This window comes from Eulemur rufifrons, chromosome 30 (assembly GCF_041146395.1).
Source record: "Eulemur rufifrons isolate Redbay chromosome 30, OSU_ERuf_1, whole genome shotgun sequence".
In the NCBI taxonomy this organism is placed as follows: domain Eukaryota; kingdom Metazoa; phylum Chordata; class Mammalia; order Primates; family Lemuridae; genus Eulemur; species Eulemur rufifrons.
This window is the reverse complement of record NC_091012.1, coordinates 67,969,270-67,992,030: the sequence shown is the minus strand read 5'-3', so window position 1 is coordinate 67,992,030 and position 22,761 is coordinate 67,969,270. Positions and strand designations below refer to the sequence as shown.

At 39.8% G+C, this 22,761-nt stretch overlaps 1 protein-coding gene across 1 annotated transcript in view; it reads right to left on the bottom strand.

Annotated features, from left to right (window-relative positions):
• Window positions 1–22,761, bottom strand: part of TRMT2B (tRNA methyltransferase 2 homolog B) — a 70,397-nt gene that overhangs the window by 28,263 nt on the left and 19,373 nt on the right. The window contains exons 7-12 of the mRNA XM_069463513.1: window positions 22,538–22,632; window positions 21,980–22,194; window positions 21,718–21,819; window positions 20,819–20,935; window positions 20,506–20,605; window positions 14,074–14,258 (exon numbers count right to left, since the gene is read on the bottom strand). Coding sequence (XP_069319614.1) covers window positions 14,132–14,258; window positions 20,506–20,605; window positions 20,819–20,935; window positions 21,718–21,819; window positions 21,980–22,194; window positions 22,538–22,632 — 756 coding nt within the window. The 3' untranslated portion in view covers window positions 14,074–14,131. The remainder of the gene's footprint in view (window positions 1–14,073; window positions 14,259–20,505; window positions 20,606–20,818; window positions 20,936–21,717; window positions 21,820–21,979; window positions 22,195–22,537; window positions 22,633–22,761) is intronic.

Below are 22,761 nucleotides of genomic sequence, written 5' to 3'. Positions count from 1 at the left end.
TCATTTGCAGCAACATGGAAGCAACATGTTAAGTGAAATAAGCCAGACACAGAAAGACAAATATCACATGTGCTCACTCATATGCGGGAGCTTAAAAAGTGGATTTCATGGAGGTAGAGAGTAGAATGATAGTTACTGGAGGCTGGGAAGTAGGGGGATGAAGAAAAGCTGGCTAATGGGTATAAAAATACAGTTTGATAGAAGGAATAAAATCTAGTGTTCACAACAGAAAATCCAAATATAGAACCATCCTCATATAGTCACCTAATTTTCGACAAAGCGGGAAAGAATATACTCTGGGGACAAGAATCCCTATTCAACAAATGGTGCTGGGAGAATTGGTTAGCCACTTGTAGAAGACTGAAACAGGACCCACAGCTTTCACCTCTCACAAAAATCAAATCACGGTGGATAACAGACTTAAACCTTAGGCGTGATACAATCAGAATTCTAGAAGAAAATGTAGGAAAGACTCTTACAGACATTGGCCTAGGCAAAGAATTTATGAAGAAGACCCCCAAGGCAATCACAGCAGCAACAAAAATAAATGAATGGGACATGATTAAATTAAAAAGCTTCTGCACAGCCAAAGAAACAGTCCAGAGAATAAACAGACCACCTACAGAATGGGAAAAAATTTTTGCATACTACAGATCAGATAAAGGACTGATAACAAGAATCTATTTAGAACTCAGGAAAATCAGCAAGAAAAAATCAAGCAACCCTATCAAAAAGTGGGCAAAGGACATGAATAGAAATTTTTCAAAAGAAGATATAAAAATGGCTAACAAACATATGAAAAAGTGTTCAACATCTCTAATCATCAGGGAAATGCAAATCAAAACCACAATGAGATATCACTTAACCCCAGTGAGAATGGCCTTTATCAAAAAAACCCAAAACAACACATGTTGGCGTGGGTGTGGAGAGACAGGAACACTAATACACTGCTGGTGGGACTGCAAACTAGTGCAACCCCTGTGGAAAGCATTATGGAGGTATCTTAAACAGATTCAAGTAGACCTGCCATTTGACCCAGCAATCCCATTACTGGGCATATACCCAAAGGAAAAAAGGTCATTCTGTAACAAAGGCACGTGTACCCAAATGTTTATAGCAGCACAATTCACAATAGCAAAGATGTGGAAACAACCCAAATGCCCATCAATACATGATTGGATTAGTAAACTGTGGTATATGTATACCATGGAATACTACTCAGCTATAAGGAATGATGAAGATACAACATCTCTATGGTTCTCCTGGAGAGAGTTGGAACCCATTATATTAAGTGAAGTATCCCAAGAATGGAAAAACAAGCATCACATGTACTCACCAGAAAATTGGTTTCCTTGATCATCACCTAAATACAAATCTGGAAACGACACCAATTGGACATCAGACTGAGGTGGGGGGTGGGGGAGGGGATGGGGGTATGCCTACACAATGAGTGCATTGCGCACCGTTTGGGGAGTGGTAACACTTGAAGGTGCTGACTCGGGAAAGGGGGGGTGGGGAAAAAAATATGAAACTATTGTTTTTAACTTGCACTGTGCACTGTTCACTTAATAATTTATCATGAATATTTCCCATATTATTTCATATCATTGTACAAAAAATAATGTATACATTATGAGGACATACTGTATCTAACAAGATATACTGTTAGACTCTAAAAAAAAAAAAAAAAATCTAGTGTTCAAAAGTTCAGTAGGGTGACTATAGTTAACAATAATTTATTGTATATTTTAAAATAGCTACAAGAGAAGAATTCAAATGTTCCCAACATAAAGAAAAAATGGGCCGGGCGCGGTGGCTCACGCCTGTAATCCTAGCACTCTGGGAGGCCGAGGTGGGAGGATCGTTTGAGCTCAGGAGTTCGAGACCACCCTGAGCAAGAGCAAGACCCCGTCTCTACTAAAAATAGAAAGAAATTAGCTGGACACCTAAAATATATAGAAAAAAAAATTAGCCGGGCATGGTGGTGCATGCCTGTAGTCCCAGCTACTTGGGAGGCTGAGGCAGGAGGATCACTTGAGCCTAGGAGTTTGAGGTTGCTGTGAGCTGAGCTGACGCCATGGCACTCTAGCCTGGGCAACAGAGCAAGACTCTGTCTAAAAAAAAAGAAAAAGAAAAAATGTTTGAGGTGACAAATATCTCAATTACCCTGATCTGATTATACGCTGTATATACACATATCAAAATATCGCATATACCCCCAAATACATACAACTATTATGTATCAATAAAAAAATCATTGAGCTGGATCATTCCTCTTCCTCCTCCCCTGCTTATGTTCAGGACACTTACTCAAACACAATTACCATTTCAGGTTTAGCATTACAATGAGAAATTCCTTCCAAACCCCAAGCTGACCAAATAACTCTAAGATATGAGTTTAAGAAAACTTCTGTTTGGACCTCTTTGAAGTTGGGCTGTTGTGTTTTGAAACAGGCTTGTTTATACTGAAGGAAAGGAACTGTTTTTTTTTTTGATAGGGTGCTAGAAGTTCCTTATTTGTAAAAGAATTGCTACATGCTACCCCTCTTGTCACCTTGTCACGGGTAGTACTTACAGTTAGTCAAATATTCTAGCACATATCTGGGTATCTGGGTGAATAAAACTCTCACCCTGGAGCCCTGGCCTCAACACCTGCCCAGATCTGGTTTTTCTAGAATTTGCTTTTAATCAGTATGTTTAGTTTTTAAAAGACTATGTTTAGTTTCTTTTAACTTTGCATTTTGAAATAATTTTAGATTTACTGAAGTTATAAATATAGTACAGAGTTCACACGTACCCTTCCCCCAGCTTCCCCTAATGGTAACATCTTACTTCTAGTACACTGATCAAAACTACCACATTAACATTAGTAAAATACCAGCTATTAAACAATAGACTTGATTTAGACTTTACCAATTTTTTTCACTAACGTCCTTTTTTTTTGTTCAGGATCTAATCCAGGATTCCATATAGCATCTACAGTATGTTTAGTTTGAAAAAAAAAACCCACCTCTAGAAACAAGTTTCCTCTTAGGAGGTTGAAAGGGCAAGCTAGTAGGTGTTCTGAGCAATTGATCCAGAGCTATTCCACCCAGAAGGGAACTCCATCACTTACTTCTGTACCAAAGCCCTTAATCCGTGACACCTCATCACAGTTATTTTCAGAAAACATGTCCTACATTAGCACTTCCCACAGTAGTACTAAGCAATTTGACAACTGGGTTATTTTTAGCAACGAATATTATGAAAGTGACAAAATGAGAGGGATGGCCTTCCTTGTCTGTTTTCCATGCTTCATTTTTCTTCAAACTGTATTTAAACCTTTTACTAGAAGCTATCATATTTGACTAAACCATAAATGCTGAGAAACACCCACAACAACAGGGAAGGAACTCTTTCCAACATGCGTTTGGTTTTGTTCACCTAAAATTAAACATTGAAAACTTAACCAAAAACAAATTGATTAGGTTAATTTTGGTAGTTAACCTCAAGAATGAGAAGGGAAAGCAGGCCAGGACATCCACTCGACAAATAATCAGATGATTAAGAATGACTCATTTCATGCATGCTATGTGCCAGGCAATTTGCAAAGTGCTTTAAATACATATACTGTTTCACTGAATCAGTCAAAACAATCACATGAGGTAAGTACTATTAATAATATTACCCTTATTTTACAGAGAGAGGAATAGGGAATAGAGGGTTGGAGAGATTAAGTAACTTGCCAAAGGTCACACAGCATGTAAGTGATGAAGCCAGGATTCAAGCCCAGGTCAGCCTTACTCCAAAGCTGCTCTACTTGGCTAGTATGCTGTATCGCCTTTCTGAGCACCTGCCACACTTCAGACACCATGCTAGATGTTAGAGATACAACAGTGACCAAGATATAGCCAAGATACAGTTTGTCCTCTCAAACTTTACAGTCTAGTTGGAGGAGACAGACTATTAAACAGCTAAGTATAATATACCCCTCTTTTCTTCTCAGATATTCCTTGCTTTGTTACACATAAAGGTAATCAGTAACTGCAAATGGTGAATGTAAACATCTCAAAATCTTTAAATTCCTTTTTTAGGTCCTCAGAGCAAAGGCCTCTCCCCCTCATGTGCCCTGAGGCTCCCTAACAGTTATGAATACACTTGAGAATATGTTCTTCCATTGTGTGGCTCTGGGCCAGATGTGGGCATTGTCACCTCTCTTCGTCACCTTTGAGAAAAAACAATGAGAAATAAAATGTGGAAATACATATATTGATGGAATAGAATCAGCTGATGGAAAATTTTCAAGTCTGGGACATAATAGTTATATTCATTTCAACTATCCTTTTGCACTTACGTTAACTGGTGAGCACAGAGGGAGCCTCAACTGGTTCATGATTGCACTTTATGGGCCATTTTGAAATATATTCCTTAGAAAAATGATAGTGATGACCCTGTAAGTTATAAATTTGCAATGTGATTTTGAAGGTGAAGCGGTGGAAGACCTAAATCTCAAGAAACAACAATCAATCTCTTCTCCCTTCCAGCCCCCAAACAATCAAATAGCATTATCAAATACCTTAATCCTGTGGTTCTCAACACTGGCTACACATTGAAATTACTGGGAAAATTTCAATATTACCATCTCCTGTGTCCCACCCCAAGATTGTGATGATTTAATTGGTCTGGGTATGGCCTGGGCTTTGGAAGTTTGGAAAGTTCCCTGGGGGATTTTAATGTGCAGATTAATTTGGGAACCACAGCCCTAATCAGAGGATCATAATCCTGGCTGTACATTCAAATCACCTTGATAATCTTTTTAAATTCCAGATGCTTGGGCCACACCTCAGTCCAATTAAATCAGAATATCTGGGGGTAAGGGTCAAGCCCCAGGAACTAGGTTTTTTAAAAGCTCCCCAGGTGATTCCAATGTGCCAAGACTGGAAACCACTGCAGTAGGTGAAACTCCAAACCTGCAAGGGCAATGACAAAATGTGCACTCACTGGTTCAGCAACTCTTAAAACGAGCCTAATGAGAAGAAGCCAGTTCTACTTAATAGAAGACAGGTAAGAAGCAGGCTAAGGACAAACCCTTAAAACAATTGTCCTATTGTAATATTAAAATTAGCTCACTTGTCTTTCACATGCATGAGGGTTAATTTTATAGCTTGGCTAGGATTATAGCAACTGATGATATCTAAAGCCACACTTTCTACCACACCCACCAAAATCAGTGCAGAAGGAATGGAAAAGAAAATGTGTTAAAGAGATGAAAACCTTTGCAAAGGACTCAAAACCAGTGCTCAAAACTCCTAGGTAGGTCTAGACGAGGAGAAATCAGAAAAGCAAGCTATTACCCAACTACTATAGTTCATTTTTTATCTGCAACTTGATGTGCGCTTTTACTCATCATGCCAAACACTAAGCTTGGAGACAAAAACCCCAGACAGTGATTCTCGTCCTCGGCTACATATTACAGTTATCTGAAGAACTTTTAAAATAATGATGCTAGAGCCACACCCAAAATGAATTAAAAGTACCTCTGAAGGGATGGTGCCCAGGAACCTGTTCTAAAAGGTCTCCAGGTGGTTCTAATGTGCAATCATAGCTAAGAACAGTCGCTCTAAACCAGTGGTTCCCAAACCTGAATGTGCATCACAATCACCTGTAGGCCATGCTAAAACAGATTGGTGGGCCCCAGCCCCAGTGTTTCTGATTCAGTGGGGGTGGAACCCGAAAGTTTGCATTTTTCACAAGCTCCCAGGTGATGTCAAGGCTGCTGGTCCAAGGACCACACTTTCACAGGTAAAGCCCAACCCAGAACAGTGGTTTGCTACTTTGGCTGCACACTAGAATCACTGGGCGGTGTGGGGGCATTTTTAAAAGACTGATGCCCGAGCCCCTCCCTAACCCAATTAAATTGGAATGTCTGGGGCCCAGGCATCAGTCTTTTTAAATTGCTCTCCAGATGATACTAATGTGCAGTGAAGTTTTCGATCCACTGCCATAGACCTAGATACTTTACAACTGGAAGAAATCATTTACTATAAACCCCAAAATCGCCTGGGAATTTACAGCTACTTTAGTTACCACTAGTCTTCATGTCCCAACCCCGATTTCTACTGTTCTTCCTTACCCTTTACTATGTATTAATACTAACAATGTGACCAATTTAGGTTGAGCAACTTGTCCCGGTTTGTCTGAGATGCTCCCAGTTTTAGCACTGTTGAGTCCCATGTCCCAGGAAAATCAGGACAGTTGGTCACTGTACTAATGTTTTACAGCTCACAAACTGTAATACAATACTATTAGATTTTTCTTGTAACACCCAGCATCCAGATCTTGGTTTCTAAACATCATTCTCCGTTGAAAGGAAACAGGGTTCATTGGAAATGGCTGATTCTAGGACTAGGGCAGGGAAAATGTACAGTGAGCCTGAGAATCTTGTGCCAGAACCTAAGGAAGTGCTCAAAGGCTAATTAATGTAGGCGTGTCTAAACAACATGGAGCCAAGCCTGAGAGGACTCCCACTGGCCAAACTGGAGAAAATTTGGGCATCAAAAAGAAAATGATTGAACTGAACTTAAAACACTGTATTACAATAGGAAAAACCCAATCAAGTGATATTTGAAAAAAGAATAACTTTGTCATCACTGGAAGTAACTATTATATCAACTTGTTGCTCTGAAAATTGGTATTTAAGGGCAAAGAATTAGGCATTTACCTTGCCTTTTTGGAGGAACTCTAGTTTCTACCCTATAGGTGAGGAAAAGCTCATCTTTACAGAAGAATGCCAGCTAATAAACATAGACTGACTGAAAGAATTAGGAAATCGCCATTTGCAACCCCCAATTAAATTGAGTTCAAAAATAAACTTTAAAAATTAGAAAAAAATGACTGAATCAGGAAACAGTAATCAATGGATACTAAAATCTTTAGGTGAGAGGTTGTTGGGAAACAGGATAGTTACATGAGGCCAAATAACACCCTACACATTTCTTTTTAATTACAAAGGAAAAACTACACGGAGAGTTCTGAGGGCCATCAACCTAACCATCACCTTTACTAAGACTGGACAACTGATATTATGCACCTCCTGATGGGATGCAACATGAAGTATACACCATCACTTAATAAGTATTCTTGTCAAAAATGTTTTAATCTGAATCTAATAAAGCCATTAGACCTACAAGAAATTCAGGAGCCAGAAGGAGTTAAACAGCACCCTACGGAAACAAACCATCCTGATTTGCCCAGGACTGAGGGGTTTCCTAGGATAAGGAGTAGTGCTGAAACTGGGAAAGTTAGGGCAAACCAGGATAGTTAGTCACCCTACAGTCAGATAAATCCATAATGTGGGGCAGACCTGATATACAAAAAGTCAGTGTCATGAAAAAAGAAGCAGGGAGACCATTCTAGATTAAGAGAAACTAAAGAGACACAACTACGAAATAAAACGTGTGAATTAGCCATAAAAGACATTTTAGAGACAGTTGGGGAAACTGACTATAGAGCAGTGCCACCCTGCCAGTACATAGATGTAAATGAACTATATCACTAAGCACACTAATACAGCTGCCAGTTCTTTTTGTTGTTGTTGTTGTTACAAGTTTCAATGAAGGGCTGGGCATGGTGGCTCACGCCTGTAATCCTAGCACTCTGGGAGGCCGAGGTGGGAGGATTGCTCATGGTCAGGAGTTTGAGACCAGCCTGAGCAAGAGTGAGACCCCATCTCTACTAAATATAGAAAGAAATTAGCTGGACAACTAAAAATATATAGAAAAAATTAGCCGGGCATGGTGGCGCATGCCTGTAGTCCCAGCTACTCGGGAGGCTGAGGCAGAAGGATCGCTTGAGCCCAGGAGTTTGAGGTTGCTGTGAGCTAGGCTGATGCCACAGCACTCGAGCCCAGGCAACAGAGCGAGACTGTCTCAAAAAAAGAAAAAAAAGACTCAATGAAGAATGTAGTGCTCTGATGTATACTGTGGTGCAAGCTCCTTATCTCCCTGTGAATCAACAGGCAGTCTGCAGATCGCACTTTAGGAAGCACTGAATTACATGTTAGATCATATTAGTGAAGACTGGTAAGGTATTGTTAATTTTATTAGCTGAACTTATGGTATTATAGTTACGTAGAAAAATATCCTTAGGCTTAGATGTATGCTGAGGTATTTAAAGGTGAAGTGTCAAGATGTCTACAACTTATCTTTCAAATTGTTTGCCAAAGAACATATACACACAGAGATAAAGCACATATAGCAAAATGTTAACATTTGTTGAATCTTGGTGGCTATACTGGTGTTCATTGTACTATTCTTTATTTTTTTACTTCGGAATATTATGGGGGTACAAATGTTTAGGTTACATATATTGCCTTTGCCCTGCTACAAGCATGTCCATCCCCCAGATGGTGTGTACCGTACCCATTAGGTTTGAATATACCCATCCCCTCCTCTCCCCCCCACCTGCCCAACACCCAGTGAATGTTATTACTATATGTGCACATAAGTGTTGATCAATTAATACCAATTTGATGGTAACATTGTACTAGTCTTTTAACTTTCTTATATGGTTGAAAATTTTCATAATAAAAATGATGGAAGCATGATTCTAAAATCATCTTACAGGATATACAGGCCTTCCTGATTTTATTGAGTTTCACTTTATTGTGCTTCACAGATATTGCATTTTTTAAAAAATTCAAGATTTGTGGCAATTCTATGTCAAGCAAGTCCATCAGCTCCATTTTTCCAACAGTATGTGCTCATTTCTTGTCTCTATGTTACATTTTCAAACTTTTTCATTATTATTACATCAGTTATGATGATCGGTGATTAGTGATCTTTGATGTTACTACTGTAATTATTTGGGGGCACCACAAACCACACCCATATAAGATGGTGAACTTAATAAATGCTGTGTGTGTTCTGACTGCTCCACCAGCCATTCCCCCATTTCTCTCCCTCTCCTCAGGCCTTCATATTCCCTGAAACACAAAAATATTGAAATTAGGCCAATCAATAACTCTACAATGGCCTCTAAAGTAATCAAGTGAAAGGAAGGTTGCATGTCTCTCACTTTAAATCAAAAGCTAGAAATGATTAAGCTTAGCGAGGAAGGCACGTTGAAAGCCAAGACAGGCCGAAAGCTAGGCTTCTTGTGCCAAACAGTTAGCCAAACAGTGAATGCAAAGGAAAAGTTCTCCAAGGAAATTAAAAGTGCTACTCCAATGAGCACATGAATGATAAAAAAGCAAAACAGCCTTATTGCTGATATGGAGATAGTTTTAGTGGTCTGGATAGAAGATCAAACCAGCCACAACATTCCCTTAAGCCAGGGCAAGGCCCTAGCTCTCTTCAATTCTGTGATGGCTGAGAGAGGTGAGGAAGCTGCAGGAGAAAAGCTGGAAGCTAGCAAAGGCTGGTTTATGAGGTTTAAGGAAAGAAGCTGTCTCCATAACATAAAAGTGGAAGGTAAAGCAGCAAGGGCTGATGGAGAATATCTAGAAGATGTAGCTAAGATAAATGATGAAGGTAGCTACCCTAAACAGATTTTCAAAGTAGATGAAATAGCCTTCTATCAGAAGATGCCATCTAGGACTTTCATGGCTAGAGAGAAGTCAATGCCTGGCTTCAAAGATTCAAAGGACAGGATGACTCTCTTGTTAGGGTCTAATGTAGCTGGTGACTTTTTAGTTGAAGCCAATGCTTATTTACTATTCCAAAAATCCTAGGGCCCTTAAGAATTATGCTAAATCTACTCTGCCTGTAGTCTATCAATGGAACAACAAAGCCTAGATAAGAACACACCTGTTTACAGAATGGTTTACTGAATATTTTAAGCCCACTTTTGAGACCTACGGCTAAGAAAAAAAGATTCCTTTCAAAATATTACTGCTCATTGACAACACACCTAGTCACACAAGACCTCTGATGGAGATATACAAGGAGATTAATACTGTTTTCATGCTTGATAACATAACATCCATTCTGTAGCCATAGATCAAGGAGTAATTTTAAAATTCAAGTCTTATTATCTAAGAACTACATTTTGGGCCAGGTGCAATGGCTCACGCCTGTAATCCTAGCACTCCAGGAGGCCGAGGCGGGTGGATCGCTTGAGCTCAGGAGTTTGAGATCAGCCTGAGCAAGACTGAGACCCCATCTCTACCAAAAATAGAAAAACTAGCTGGGTGTTGTGGGATGTGCTTGTACTCCCAGCTACTTGGGAGGCTGAGGCAGGAGGATCGCTTGAGCCCAGGAGTTTGAGGCTACAGTAAGCTACAATGCTGCCATTTCACTCTACCCAGGGCGACAGAGTGAGAGACTGTCTCACACACAAAAAAAGCACAGTTTGTAAGGCTATAGCTGCCATAGACTGTGATTCCTCTGATGGATCTGGGCAAAGTAGATTGAAAACCTTCCGGAAAGGAGTCACCATTCTAGATGCCATTAAAATATTTATGATTCATGCGACAAAGTCAAAATATCAACATTAACAGGAGCTTGGAAGAAGTTGATTCAAACCCTCATGGATGACTTTGAGGGGTTCAAGATCTCAGTGGAAGAAGTCACTGCAGATGTGGTTAAAAATGGCAAGAGAACTAGAAGTGGAGCCTGAAGATGTGACAGAATTCCTGCAATCTCATAAAACTTGAACAGATGAGGAGCTGCTTTTTATGGATGAGCAAAGAAAGTGGTTTCTTGAGATGGAATCTACTCCTGGTAAAGATGCTGTGAACATTGTTGAAATGACAAGAAAGGATTTAGAATATTACATAAACTTAGTTGATAAAATAGGAGCAAGGTTTTAGAGGACTGACATCAATTGTGGAAGTTCTACTGTAAAATGCTATCAAATAGCATCACGTGCTACAAAGAAATCTTTTCATGAAGAGTCAATTAATACTGCAAACTTCATCATTGTCTTATTTTATGAAATTGCTACAGCCACTCCAAACTTCAGCGACTGTCACCCTGGTCAGTCAGGAGCCATCAACATTGAGGCAAAACCCTTCACCAGCAAAAAGATTATGACTTGCTGAAGGCTCGGATGATCCTTAACATTTTTTAGCAATAAGTTGTCTTTAAATTAAGGTATATACATTGCTTTTTAGACATAATGCTATTACACTTAACAGACAACAGAGAGCAAGACTCTGTCTCAAAAAAAAAGAGTAACAAAATTATCAGCAAGTTGATTGTCCACAGCCGATCATATATTTATTTATTCATTAGATATTCTTTGAGTGAGGAATATCTATGTTAAAAACATAAAGATGAGTAGAGTTAGCCAGAGAGGTAGGGAAAAGAACATTTCAAGCTGAAGAAACAGAATGTGAAAAGGACCAGAATGGAAGAACTGTTTTTCTTTTCAGGGAAAAGAATTCAATGTGTCTAGAGAAATGGGGTTCCCAGATTATGAAGTGGCTTTTAAGCTTCATCAAGAATTTTGGACTTTATTTTAAAAGCAACAAGAAGCCAATGACATATTTTAAGGCAATGGAGAAACACAATGAGAGCTGCATTTTAGAAAAATCACTTTGGCTGTAGAGAATGGAATGGCGGGGGACAAGAGTGGATACAAGTAGCATCAGTTGGGAAAATGACTCTTGCAGTAGTAATCTGTTGAGAGATGATGGTAGTAGCATGCAGGGATGGCAACTTGGTGATAAATTAGATAGGGGAAATAGCACAGGAGAAGGACTTAGAAATCATTCCCAGGCTTCTGGCTTGGGAGACTGAGTAGATTGGTATATTCAACAAGATTAAGAATAGAGGAAAAACAGTTTTGGGGGAAAGATGTAAAACATTCAACATTAGATATGTTAAGTTTCGGCCGGGCGCGGTGGCTCATGCCTGTAATCCTAGCACTCCAGGAGGCCAAGGCGGGCGGATTGTTTGAGGTCAGGAGTTTGAGACCAGCCTGAGCAAGAGAAAGACCCCTGTCTCTACTTAAAAAAAAAAAAAGATATGTTGAGTTTGGAGTATCTAGGAGATGTCCAGGAGGAATCAACCTTGTAGGCAGTTGGATACAAGAATGAGAAAGAAAACTCTGGTTTCTGGCCTACATAACTGGTAGATGGTACTGCCATTTACTGATATGGAGAACAAAGAAGAGGAAAATAAATTGCTATTTTAAAAATTTTAGTTAGAAAAATAATATAACTCCATTACATAAAATTTAAAACTGAGGAAATGGAAAAGAAAACTTATGTGACTACCATAAACCAACACTTTTATCATTTTAGGTTATTTCCTTCTGGCCTTTTAAAATGTATATTTATTGTATTGTATACTTTTATGTAATGTGTATATTTCTTTTATTTTTTAATTTTTGAAGATAGGGTCTTGCTCTGTTGCTCTATTGCCCAGGCTGGAGTCCAGTGGCAAAATGATAACTCATTGTAACTTTGTAACCTCGCACTCCTGGGCTCAAGTGATCTTCCTTGCCTCAGCCTCCTAAGTTGCTAGGACTTACAGGCACATGCCAGTATGCCCAGCTAGTTTTAAAATTTGTTTGATAGAGACGAAGTCTCACTATGTTGCCCAGGGTGGTCTCAAACTCTTGATCTCAAGCAATCCTCCAGCCTCAGCCTCCCAAAGTGCTGGGATTACACATGTGAGCCAGCACACTCGGCCTGTATTTCTGTATGTTATGCTATTCTGATATCTTAAAGAAATCTTTCTGGCTGCTCCTCCCTGGGCCAGTTCATTCTTAGAGATAGCAAGGGCTCAGCAATTCCTCCTCCATTAGGCCCATATACCCCTGGAGACAATATTCCTCTGTTTTAATCATCATAGGGACAAAAACAACAAAACAAATAGAGAGCAGCACCCCTGTAACTTAGAGCCTGCAAGAATTATTCAAACTAGCCGGTCCTAAACTGTTCACCCTGCCCTGTATTGCCTTTCCCAAGGAAACCTAAATAAAGGCAGTGGCCTAAACCTTCCCCTTGTTCCCGCCTTCTGCCTCCTGACCATTCTGGTGTCTTTCCCATGTGACCCCATGTGGTGTGGTGTTCCTTCTGTCTCAAGGATCTGTGAGTACAAACAGGCTTTGTTTTCCTGAGCCTCTCCTGTGGATACATCTGACTCGCCATCTCATAAAAGAATACAAAACATTATATAGTAGCTTTAATAGCTGTATTTTTCTGAGGAGGCTTCTCTAGAAGTACTTGGGATTGAGAAGAATTAAAAATACTAGTAGACCTGGTATCATTTTGTAAGTGAGACAACGCTTGCTAAATTACACGTCCTTTAGGCCGTTAAAAGTTTCCAAACATAATCTAAATTGTTGGGCAAGTATCCAAGAACAACTCCAGAGTTGAAGAAATCATAGACTAGAGAATGTTGAATATAGAGTCAGTTTTCAACATCCACTTTATAATATTACATATTAGAATCCGGAGCTTTCTCCCTCTATACTACACAGCACAATCATAGTTGTTTAGTCTCTTCTTTGAAAATCTCCTTTCCCTTAGGGCCTCTCCAATAACCAATTCTTCCTCCATGGGTGAGAATTAATTGGTGCCATTGCTCCTAGGGATAACCACATTATCGAAGGGCATTCTAGAGGCCCCAGAGCCAAGAAAACCCAAAGGAATGAATCTCTACTGATGATCACTCAGTCACCCTGGAATCACTCCCTGGCTCACTCTGCTTTTTAAAAAGCTAAATTTGTTTCTAGTTCTAATCCTTGGCTACCTCATGAACTCAGAAGTCTTAAAAACATCTAAAAATAGTAAAATCTCTGAACAAATACAGACTCTAGTCAATGTGAAATTATAACCAGCTGCTATAAAAAGCTCAGCTGTCACCATGCCATAAACAGACTCAGATGGAAAAGACAAGAAAATAAACTAGGACCAAGAGAACCATGACAGGCTAACAGCAAAAGGAAGAAACAGTCCGGATCCAAGGTGAAGGAGTGGAGAGTGGTCAAAGCCAGGCAAACAAAGCACGATCGCAAGGCAACCTGAAAACAAGGTTAAATGTGCCTCAGACAGGAGACCTACTATATTCTTCCTGCTCATGATTCGAACATTAGTTTCCCTGGTAATGCTCCCAGCGTCTGCAATGTAGCAGTATGCCAAACCTGAAAGTTTGTGAAACTTCAGCCTTAACAAGTAGCCTGCAGTCTTCTAGGAGGCTGCTTATCGAGTGAACAGGAACACCAGCTCACAGTGTGGGGTGTGGGGAAACAAATCCACAGGTACGGCTTGTCTCAGGACAAAAGGCTTGCCTAGGAGCTTCTTAGCAGAGTTTGAAGGACAGCACAGCCTGTAGAAATAGATCATAATGTCAGTTCCCCAAAACAAAAGGAGGACCTACAAGAATACAATTGCTTAAAATTTAAGCCCTTCCTCTGTGTTCCCACAGATGCTTGTGTTTCTCTCTTATAAAGCATTTATCATATTTAATGTAACTGTTTTTCTTAACCAACTTCCTCACTGCAATCTTATCTTTTTGAGGGTGGAAATGCGGCGAAAACTGCCTATTCATTATTCATCTCTGTGTTCCCACTATGTGACACAGAATAGGGGTTCAATATGTATCTGGTGAATGGAGAGAGGGGCCTCGGTCATATATTTTTCTGTATGATTTGCACACAGTAGGTAATTACTAAATATTTTTAAAATTTATTCTATTAAAAATTCTTAAAGTAGATTACTTTTTTCCCCTTATTTCAAAGGCTCATTACAGAAAATACAGCCAATCAAAAATGAGACCTATAAAAATTCGCCTATAAACTCGCCGTTCAGAGGACCACTACTGCTAACTTTTCAGGATGTATCTTTTCAACTATTTAAAATTGATTTTTAAAGATGGAGTCACACTATAAATATTACTGCTTTACTACATTACTGCTTTACAATCGATTTCTTCAGTTAATAATATATCATGAGCATCTCTCCATTATATGTAAAGCTATCTCACTTTTATTGGCTATATGGTATGTCATTAAATAAATGTAACATAGTTTATTTAATTTCTTGCAATTAAAAATCTAAGTTTCTTTTTGCTATTTCAAAAAGTCCCTCCGTGAATATTATAGTTATATCTTTGAACATATTTTCAGTTATTTAGTGGAAGTGCTAAGTTGAAGGGCCTATACTTTTTTTTTTCCTTCTTTTGAAACAGGGGGGTCTCACTCTGTTGCCCAGGCTGGACTGCAGTGGTGCAATCATAGCTCACTGCAACCTCAAACTCCTGGGCTCAAGCGATCCTCCTGCCTCAGCCTCCTGAGTAGCTGGGACCACAGGCACATGCCACCATGCCCAGCTATTTTTTCCCCATTTTTGTAGAGATGGAGTCTCGCTATGTTGCCTGGGTTGGTCTTGAACTCCTAGCCTCAAGCAATCCTCTCACCTCAGCCTCCAAAAGTGCTGGGATTACAGGCACGAGCTACCATGCCTGGCCAGGCTTATATGTTTTTAAGGCCCTAAAATATATACCACCAAAGTGTTCTAAAAAAGGTTGTACCAATTTACATCCAAACAAGCCAAGTAGAAAAACTTATTGTTCATTGCATATTCTTTTCTATTATTTGAATTTTTTCTGCCATATACACATACTGTCTTTTCAAAATAAAATTTTCTTCACTATTTTGGCCATGTTTACCATTGTACTCAGTATGAATGTTAATGGAATCCTAGGTTTACGCTCAATCATTACATTTTTTAAATTTGTTTTGCATTTGAGTATTTTCATTTGATTCAAAATGAAATAATATAAAAAGGTATACAGTGAAGTCTCCTTCCCACCCGTGACTCCCATCTCCCCAGTTCTCCCCAACCATCGATAACTATTATCAGTTTCTTGTATAACTATTATCGGTTTCTTATATAACTTACCAGAGATTCTCTATGCATATACAAGCAAATACAAATATATATTATTCTGCTTTTATTTTTACAAAGATAGTTTACTATTATACAAACAATTCTGTACCTGGCTATTTACACTTGGTAACATAGCTCAGAACCAAAATCACAAGGGCTCTCCCAAAATAGATGGCATCTTCAAAATTAAAAAACTCTTGCCGGGCGCGGTGGCTCACGCCTGTAATCCTAGCACTCTGGGAGGCTAAGACGGGTGGATCGCTCAAGGTCAGGAGTTCGAGACCAGCCTGAGCAAGAGTGAGACCCCGTCACTACTAAAAATAGAAAGAAATTATCTGGCCAACTAAAAATACATATAGAAAAAAATTAGCCGGGCATGGTGGCGCATGCCTGTAGTCCCAGCTACTCAGGAGGCTGAGGCAGTAGGATCGCTTAAGCCCAGGAGTTTGAGGTTGCTGTGAGCTAGGCTGACGCCACGGCACTCACTCTAGCCCGGGCAACAAAGTGAGACTCTGTCTCAAAAAAAAAAAAAAATTAAAAAAAAAAAAAACAAGGCCGGGCGCTGTGGCTCACGCCTGTAATCCTAGCACTCTGGGAGGCCGAGGCGGGTGGATTGCTCAAGGTCAGGAGTTCGAGACCAGCCTGAGCGAGACCCCGTCTCTACTAAAAATGGAAAGACATTATATGGACAACTAAAAATCTATATAGAAAAAATTAGCCGGGCATAGTGGCGCATGCCTGTAGTCCCAGCTACTCGGGAGGCTGAGGCAGTAGGATCGCTTAAGCCCAGGAGTCTGAGGTTGCTGTGAGCTAAGCTGACGCCACGGCACTCACTCTAGCCTGGGTAACAAAGTGAGACTCTGTCTCAACAACAACAACAAAAAAAAAAAAAAAAAAAAAAAAAAAAACTCTCATGCTTCAAAGGATACTATTCAGAAAGTGAAAAGACAACCCACAGAAAGGGAGAAAAAATTTGCAAATCATAAGGGACTTATATCTGGAATATAAAAGAACTCTTAAAACTCAATAATATAATAAAAAGACAACCCAATTAAAAATGTACAAAGGACTTGAACAGACATTTCTCTAAAGAAGATTTAAAAATGGCCAACAAGTGTCCAGGCACAGTGGCTCACGCCTGTAATCCTAGCACTCTGGGACGCTGAGGCGGGAGGATCACTCGAGGTCAGGAGTTCAAGACCAGCCTGAGCAAGAATGAAACCCCGTCTCTACTAAAAAAAAAAAAGAAAGAAAGAAAGAAAGAAAAAAGAAAGAATTTAGCTGGACAACTAAAAATATATAGAAAAAATTAGCCGGGCATGGTGGTGCATGCCTATAGTTCCAGGTACTGGAGAGGCTGAGGCAGAAGGATTGCTTAAGCCCAGGAGTCTGAGGTTGCTATGAGCTAGGCTGACGCCACGGCACTCTAGCCCCAGCAACAGAGCGAGACTCTGTCTCCAAAAAAAAAAAAAAAAAAAAAGAGAGAGAAAGAAGGAAAAAAAATGGCCAACAAGTACACGAACACATGTTCAACATCATTAGCCACTGGAGAAATGCAAATCAAAACAATAAGCTGGGCACAGTGGCACACACTTACAGTCCCAGTTATTCAGGAGACTGAGGTAGGAGGATTGCTTGAGCCTAGGAGTTCAAGGCTAGCCTGGGCAACATAGCAAGATCTCATCTCTATTAAAAAAAAAAAAAGGGAGGTGAATTGTATAATCAATGAATTATATCTCAAAGCTGTTTAAAAAATAGCATGCCTTAGAGATCTTTCATTATCGGTACATCATTCTTTTATAGCAGCACAGTGTTTCATTATAGATGTAGCATAACTGATTTAAATAGTTCCCTACAGATGAACTTTTAGGATATTTTACCTTTTGCTGTTAAAATACTGCAATAAATATATTTGTATATATATGTCATTTTACGAGTGTGAGTATATCTGTAGAATAAAGCCTCAGGAATGGAATTACCGGGTCAAAGGGTATATATTTGTAATTTTAATCTATATTGCTAAATTTCCCTCCATAGGGAGAATACCAATTTGCATAGGGTTAGTATTCAGTTTACACCAGTAATTTTTTAGAATTCACATTTCCCTATATTATCGCCAACAATGCATTATCAAACTTTTGAAATTTTGCCCATCTGAGATATAAAAAGTAATATCTGAGGGTACTTTTAATTTGCATTTCCATTATTATGGGAGAGACAACATCCTCTCATGGTTCATAAACACAGTTCTAACATTTCCTTTTCATATCATCTGCTCATTTTTTCTATGGGGCTATTATACTTTTTCTTATCGATTTCCAGGAGTTTGTTACAGATAAAGGAAACACGTTTTTGTGACATGAGCTGCAAATATTTTTCCAGTTATGTTGTCTCCTGTCTTTACTTATGGTGCTTTTCATCATGCACAAATTACTGACTTTTTCAATAGTTTTATTGAGATATAATTCACATACCATACAGCTCACTCATTTCTACAATTCAGTGGCTTTTAGTATATTCACAGAGCTGTAAATCTATCACCACAATCAATTTTGGAATACTTTTCATTAGCGCAAGAAGATACTACACACCCCTTAGCAATCATGCCACAATTTTCCCCAACCCCCCACCACTATTTCTAGCCAACCACAAATCTACTTTCTGTTTCTATGGATTCGCCTATTCTAGACATTTCCTATAAATGGAATCATGTAATATGGGGACTTTTTTGTCTGAATTCTGGATACCAGTCCCTTATAAATGATTTGCAAATATTTTCTCCTATTCTGTAGTTTGTCTTTTCATTTTATCAATGGTATCATCTACAGCACAGAATTTTTTTTTTCATTTTGATCATTTTTTTGGTCCTTAAGCTTTTGATGTCATATCTAAGAAGGCTTCGCCTAATCTAAGGTCATGAAGACTCTAAATCTCCTATGTTTTGTTCTAAGAGTTTTGTAGCTTCAGCTCTTACATTTAGTTCTGACACATTTTGAATTCATTTCTGTGTATGGTGTAATGAAGGGAGAAGTTATTTTTATGTAGTCAATTTTAACAACTTTTTATTATATGGCTTCTGAATTTTCACTGTTAGAAAGGGCTTTTGCACTCCAAGATTATAAAAAAATTCTTTGATTTCCTAGGGTGCAATTATATTATAATTTCCCTTTTTTACATTAAATTTTTTTTGAGACAGGGTCTCAGTCTGTGGTGCAAGCTGGAATGTAGTGGCATGATCATAGCTTACTGCAGCCTTGAACTCCTGGGCTCAAGTGATCCTCCCACCTCAGCTCCTGAGTAGCTAGGATTACAGGTGCATACCACCATGCCCAGCTAATTTATTTATTTTTATTTTTTTAGAGATGGGGTCTCACTATGTTGTCCAGGCTGGTCTCAAATTCCTGGCCTCCAGCAATCTTCCCATCTCGGCCTCCCAAAACACTAGGATTATAGGTGCGAGCCACCACACCTGGCCAATTTATAGAATTTTTTTACCATTATTGATTTCTTCCTTCAGTTTCCTTTAGGTTTATTGTTCTTTTTCTAGCTCAATGACTTGAAAGCTCAATTCACTTATTTTTTTTTATAATATATTGACAAATAATAATCGCATATGTTTACGATTTTAATTCTCACCTGTTACATTCAGGTATATCATCTGTACTTTATACCTGTCTATGTTGTTTGAATGTTAGAAAGAAATGATATTACTTATGTTAAAAAGAGAAAGATTACAAAAAGAAAACATTTCAAAAATCAAAACAGCTGACCAGGGCCAGAACTAGAATGAAATGAGAGGCACTCACATTGGGTGGAAAATTTACTAGGGTGCCAAAAAACTCATCAATTAAGACAACTAATATTTTGATGCAATATTTTAGAATATCAAATTGGAAAACTGCAGCCTGTAAGCTAGCCACCTCCTTTTATAAATAAAGATTTACTGGAACCAAAGCCAGAATTGGAGTAAGGCAGTAAGGCAGGGTTCAGCAAATTCAGGTGCAGATCCCACTGTTTAAAAAAATTTTGATATTTTCTCAATTCATCATCATGAATTGATTTCAAAATCAATTTTGATTTTTGAAAATATTACATTAAAAATGTATCTTGATTGCTGAGATTTTTGGCACCCTCTTAAATTTCACACCCAAACTGAGTACCTGACTTGTCTCACCCTAGACTCAGCTCTGTAATTGACTTTTTTTTTCTTTTTTTTTTTTTTTTTTGAGACAGAGTCTCACTCTGTTGCCCGGGCTAGAGTGAGTGCCGTGGCGTCAGCCTAGCTCACAGCAACCTCAAATTCCTGGGCTCAAGCGATCCTACTGCCTCAGCCTCCCGAGTAGCTGGGACTACAGGCATGCACCACCATGCCCAGCTAATTTTTTTGTATATATATATTTTAGTTGTCCATATAATTTCTTTCTATTTTTTAGTAGAGACGGGGTCTCACTCTTGCTCAGGCTGGTCTCGAACTCCTGACCTCGAGCGATCCACCCGCCTCGGCCTCCCGGAGTGCTAGGATTACAGGCGTGAGCCACCGCGCCCGGCCTGTAGTTGACTATTAAAGGTGGTATAATGTTTTCTTTACTGTTTCTTTACACTTCCCTGCATTTTCCAAATTGTGTGCATGCATGGGTTACTTTGATAATGGGACAAAATAATTTAAAAAAGAAGTCAAGACTCACTCAATGATGTTCCTTGTGGTTTCACCATGGGGCTTGCAGGAAACAAAAACTAGTGTGCGGATAGCCCTGCAGTTTCGAATGGCTTGAACCACCTTGTAATCTGAAGGAAGAAACACCTTGCTATTAACATAATTAAACTACCATGGTCCCAGTTATCACAAACTCCCACTGATCAGCACATAGGACTGATTAGGAATAGAGAAGAAGCAAGTTCAGGACCAGCTCACTGGGAGCCCCCTTAGCACGGCGTGGGAATGAGGAACCAAAGCTGGTAGCCATCATGGGAAACACCCAATTAGCTTGTCATCCTTACGCAGTCCGGCGCGGGCTGGGTTCACCACAGCAATTAACTGTTCACCTTCCTTTGACTTTAGCAGCTGTGGCAAAATCCTCTCTGCTCGACCAGTGTGAAATTCACAGTTTGTGATGCCTGTGGAAGAGAGGCTCATGTGACATAATTCAAGGCCAGCAGTTGGGGTGGGGGAGCTTTAGCTTAGAGAAATGTACAGGAGCCAGGGCTCTGCCATGTTCACTTTGGATCTGGCATATCTCCAAATAACAACGAAAGAAATGCTTTTGGATATACTTCATTTTTTCCAAAGTACTTTCCCTTGAAATATCTCAGTGAGCCTTTCAGATTGAGTGACTAGATAGTGTTATTTTGTAAATTATTAACAACAACTCACATGGCACATAAATACCTATACCAAGATAAGAACCTTGACTTTTACTCAAGTGCTCTTCCTGCTATATCAGGCGTTTTCACACACTGCCTCAGGAGCTGTCTGGAGGTGGAGTAGAGGGGACAAGATGATCTGTTTTCTATATGGCAGGTTGGCATAAGATTTTGTTTGAATAAAAGGTTTTGTTGCTAAAAATATAGGTTTGAAACCTATTGTATTATGCTATGATGCTTCATGAGTTTAATGTCAAGAAGGCTCTTCTATTCTGTCTAAAGTTTTGCCACTGCCCTTCCTATTACCTAGCCTTGTTCCTTCCCTCAGACTCTTCTTCTGGATAGGAAATTAAAAAATATTAGATATTGGAACCTTTTCCAGAAAACCATCAAGACCCAACTCTGACCATTCCAGAATCCGCTCTCTTCCTCCCTGCGGGTCAGAAATACAATAGTTGCCCCTTCCCACACAATCCTTTATATAGCACAGAAACAATTGCACCCCTTAATTTCTCCCCAGACTGTGGGCTGTGTACCATTGAAGGCTGCAGTCCACCTGGCATCCTCTACCGCCTGCTCCACCAGTTCAATCCCAAGGACCTGGGATGTATGCTGAGCCAGAGAGAGGCCAATCACACCTGGGGAGTTAAGAGAGAATAAGAGGAAGGTATTTTAGGGTTTTAAACCCACAAGGTTATGCCTGCATCACTACCACTACCTCCCCCTACCTACCCTTGCAAGCTGCAAGGGCCCTGGGAGCTAAGCAGCTTGCAAATTTGGCCCTGGGCTACTACTTGCCAGTTCCACAGCAGATGTCGAGGAGGATGGTGTCAGAGTTCACGCCACTCAGCTCCCCCACAGTCTGATACAGCATCTCTGCACCAGCCGTGTTAATCTGGAAAAAGGCATCTGGAGAGATGCGGATCTTCAAGCCTAGGATATCTTCAAAGATGTAGGGTTCCCCAAATAGGAGCTGGTAGGGCGACTGCTGATGGCTGCAACGGGTCATCGTGCTGGAAAAGAATAAAAGAAGACAGCATCTTGGAATGGCAGACCATTCCATGTCCAGTGGTTGGTTGGAAGGGGAGGCCCTGGCATCGCAGCTAGGAGACACAGCCTCCTTGCCATGGTCCTGAGAGTTCTGTAGGAGTTTTCCCTCAGGGGATGTAAGTCCATGCAGACACTCTCTCATCTACATTCTGGCCTGGATTCCCAGACCTGGCCGGTATACAAGGGCCAGAACCACTTAGCCCAGATTCTCCACTATCAATCAGCAACCCTGCATCAGCAATCCATAAACCAAGACTCTGGCAAGCCATCAGGCTCCTACTTGCTGTTTGGCTGTCCCAGGGTTACCTTTCCTGGAAGTAAAGTGAGGTCAAGTCACAGGCTGCTCCAGGGCCTTTGATGAAAAATTCCTTTACAGTCTCCTTCTGAACACAGAGCTCCTCCTGCCCAGACCACAAAATCAGCAGTCAAGCAAAGACTCATCTCTGAGAAATTTTTTCTCCAAGCTCTACAGTAATCAGCCCTGCAGCAGTCAGACAAGAAGACACATTTCTCAAATCCTATTAAAAATA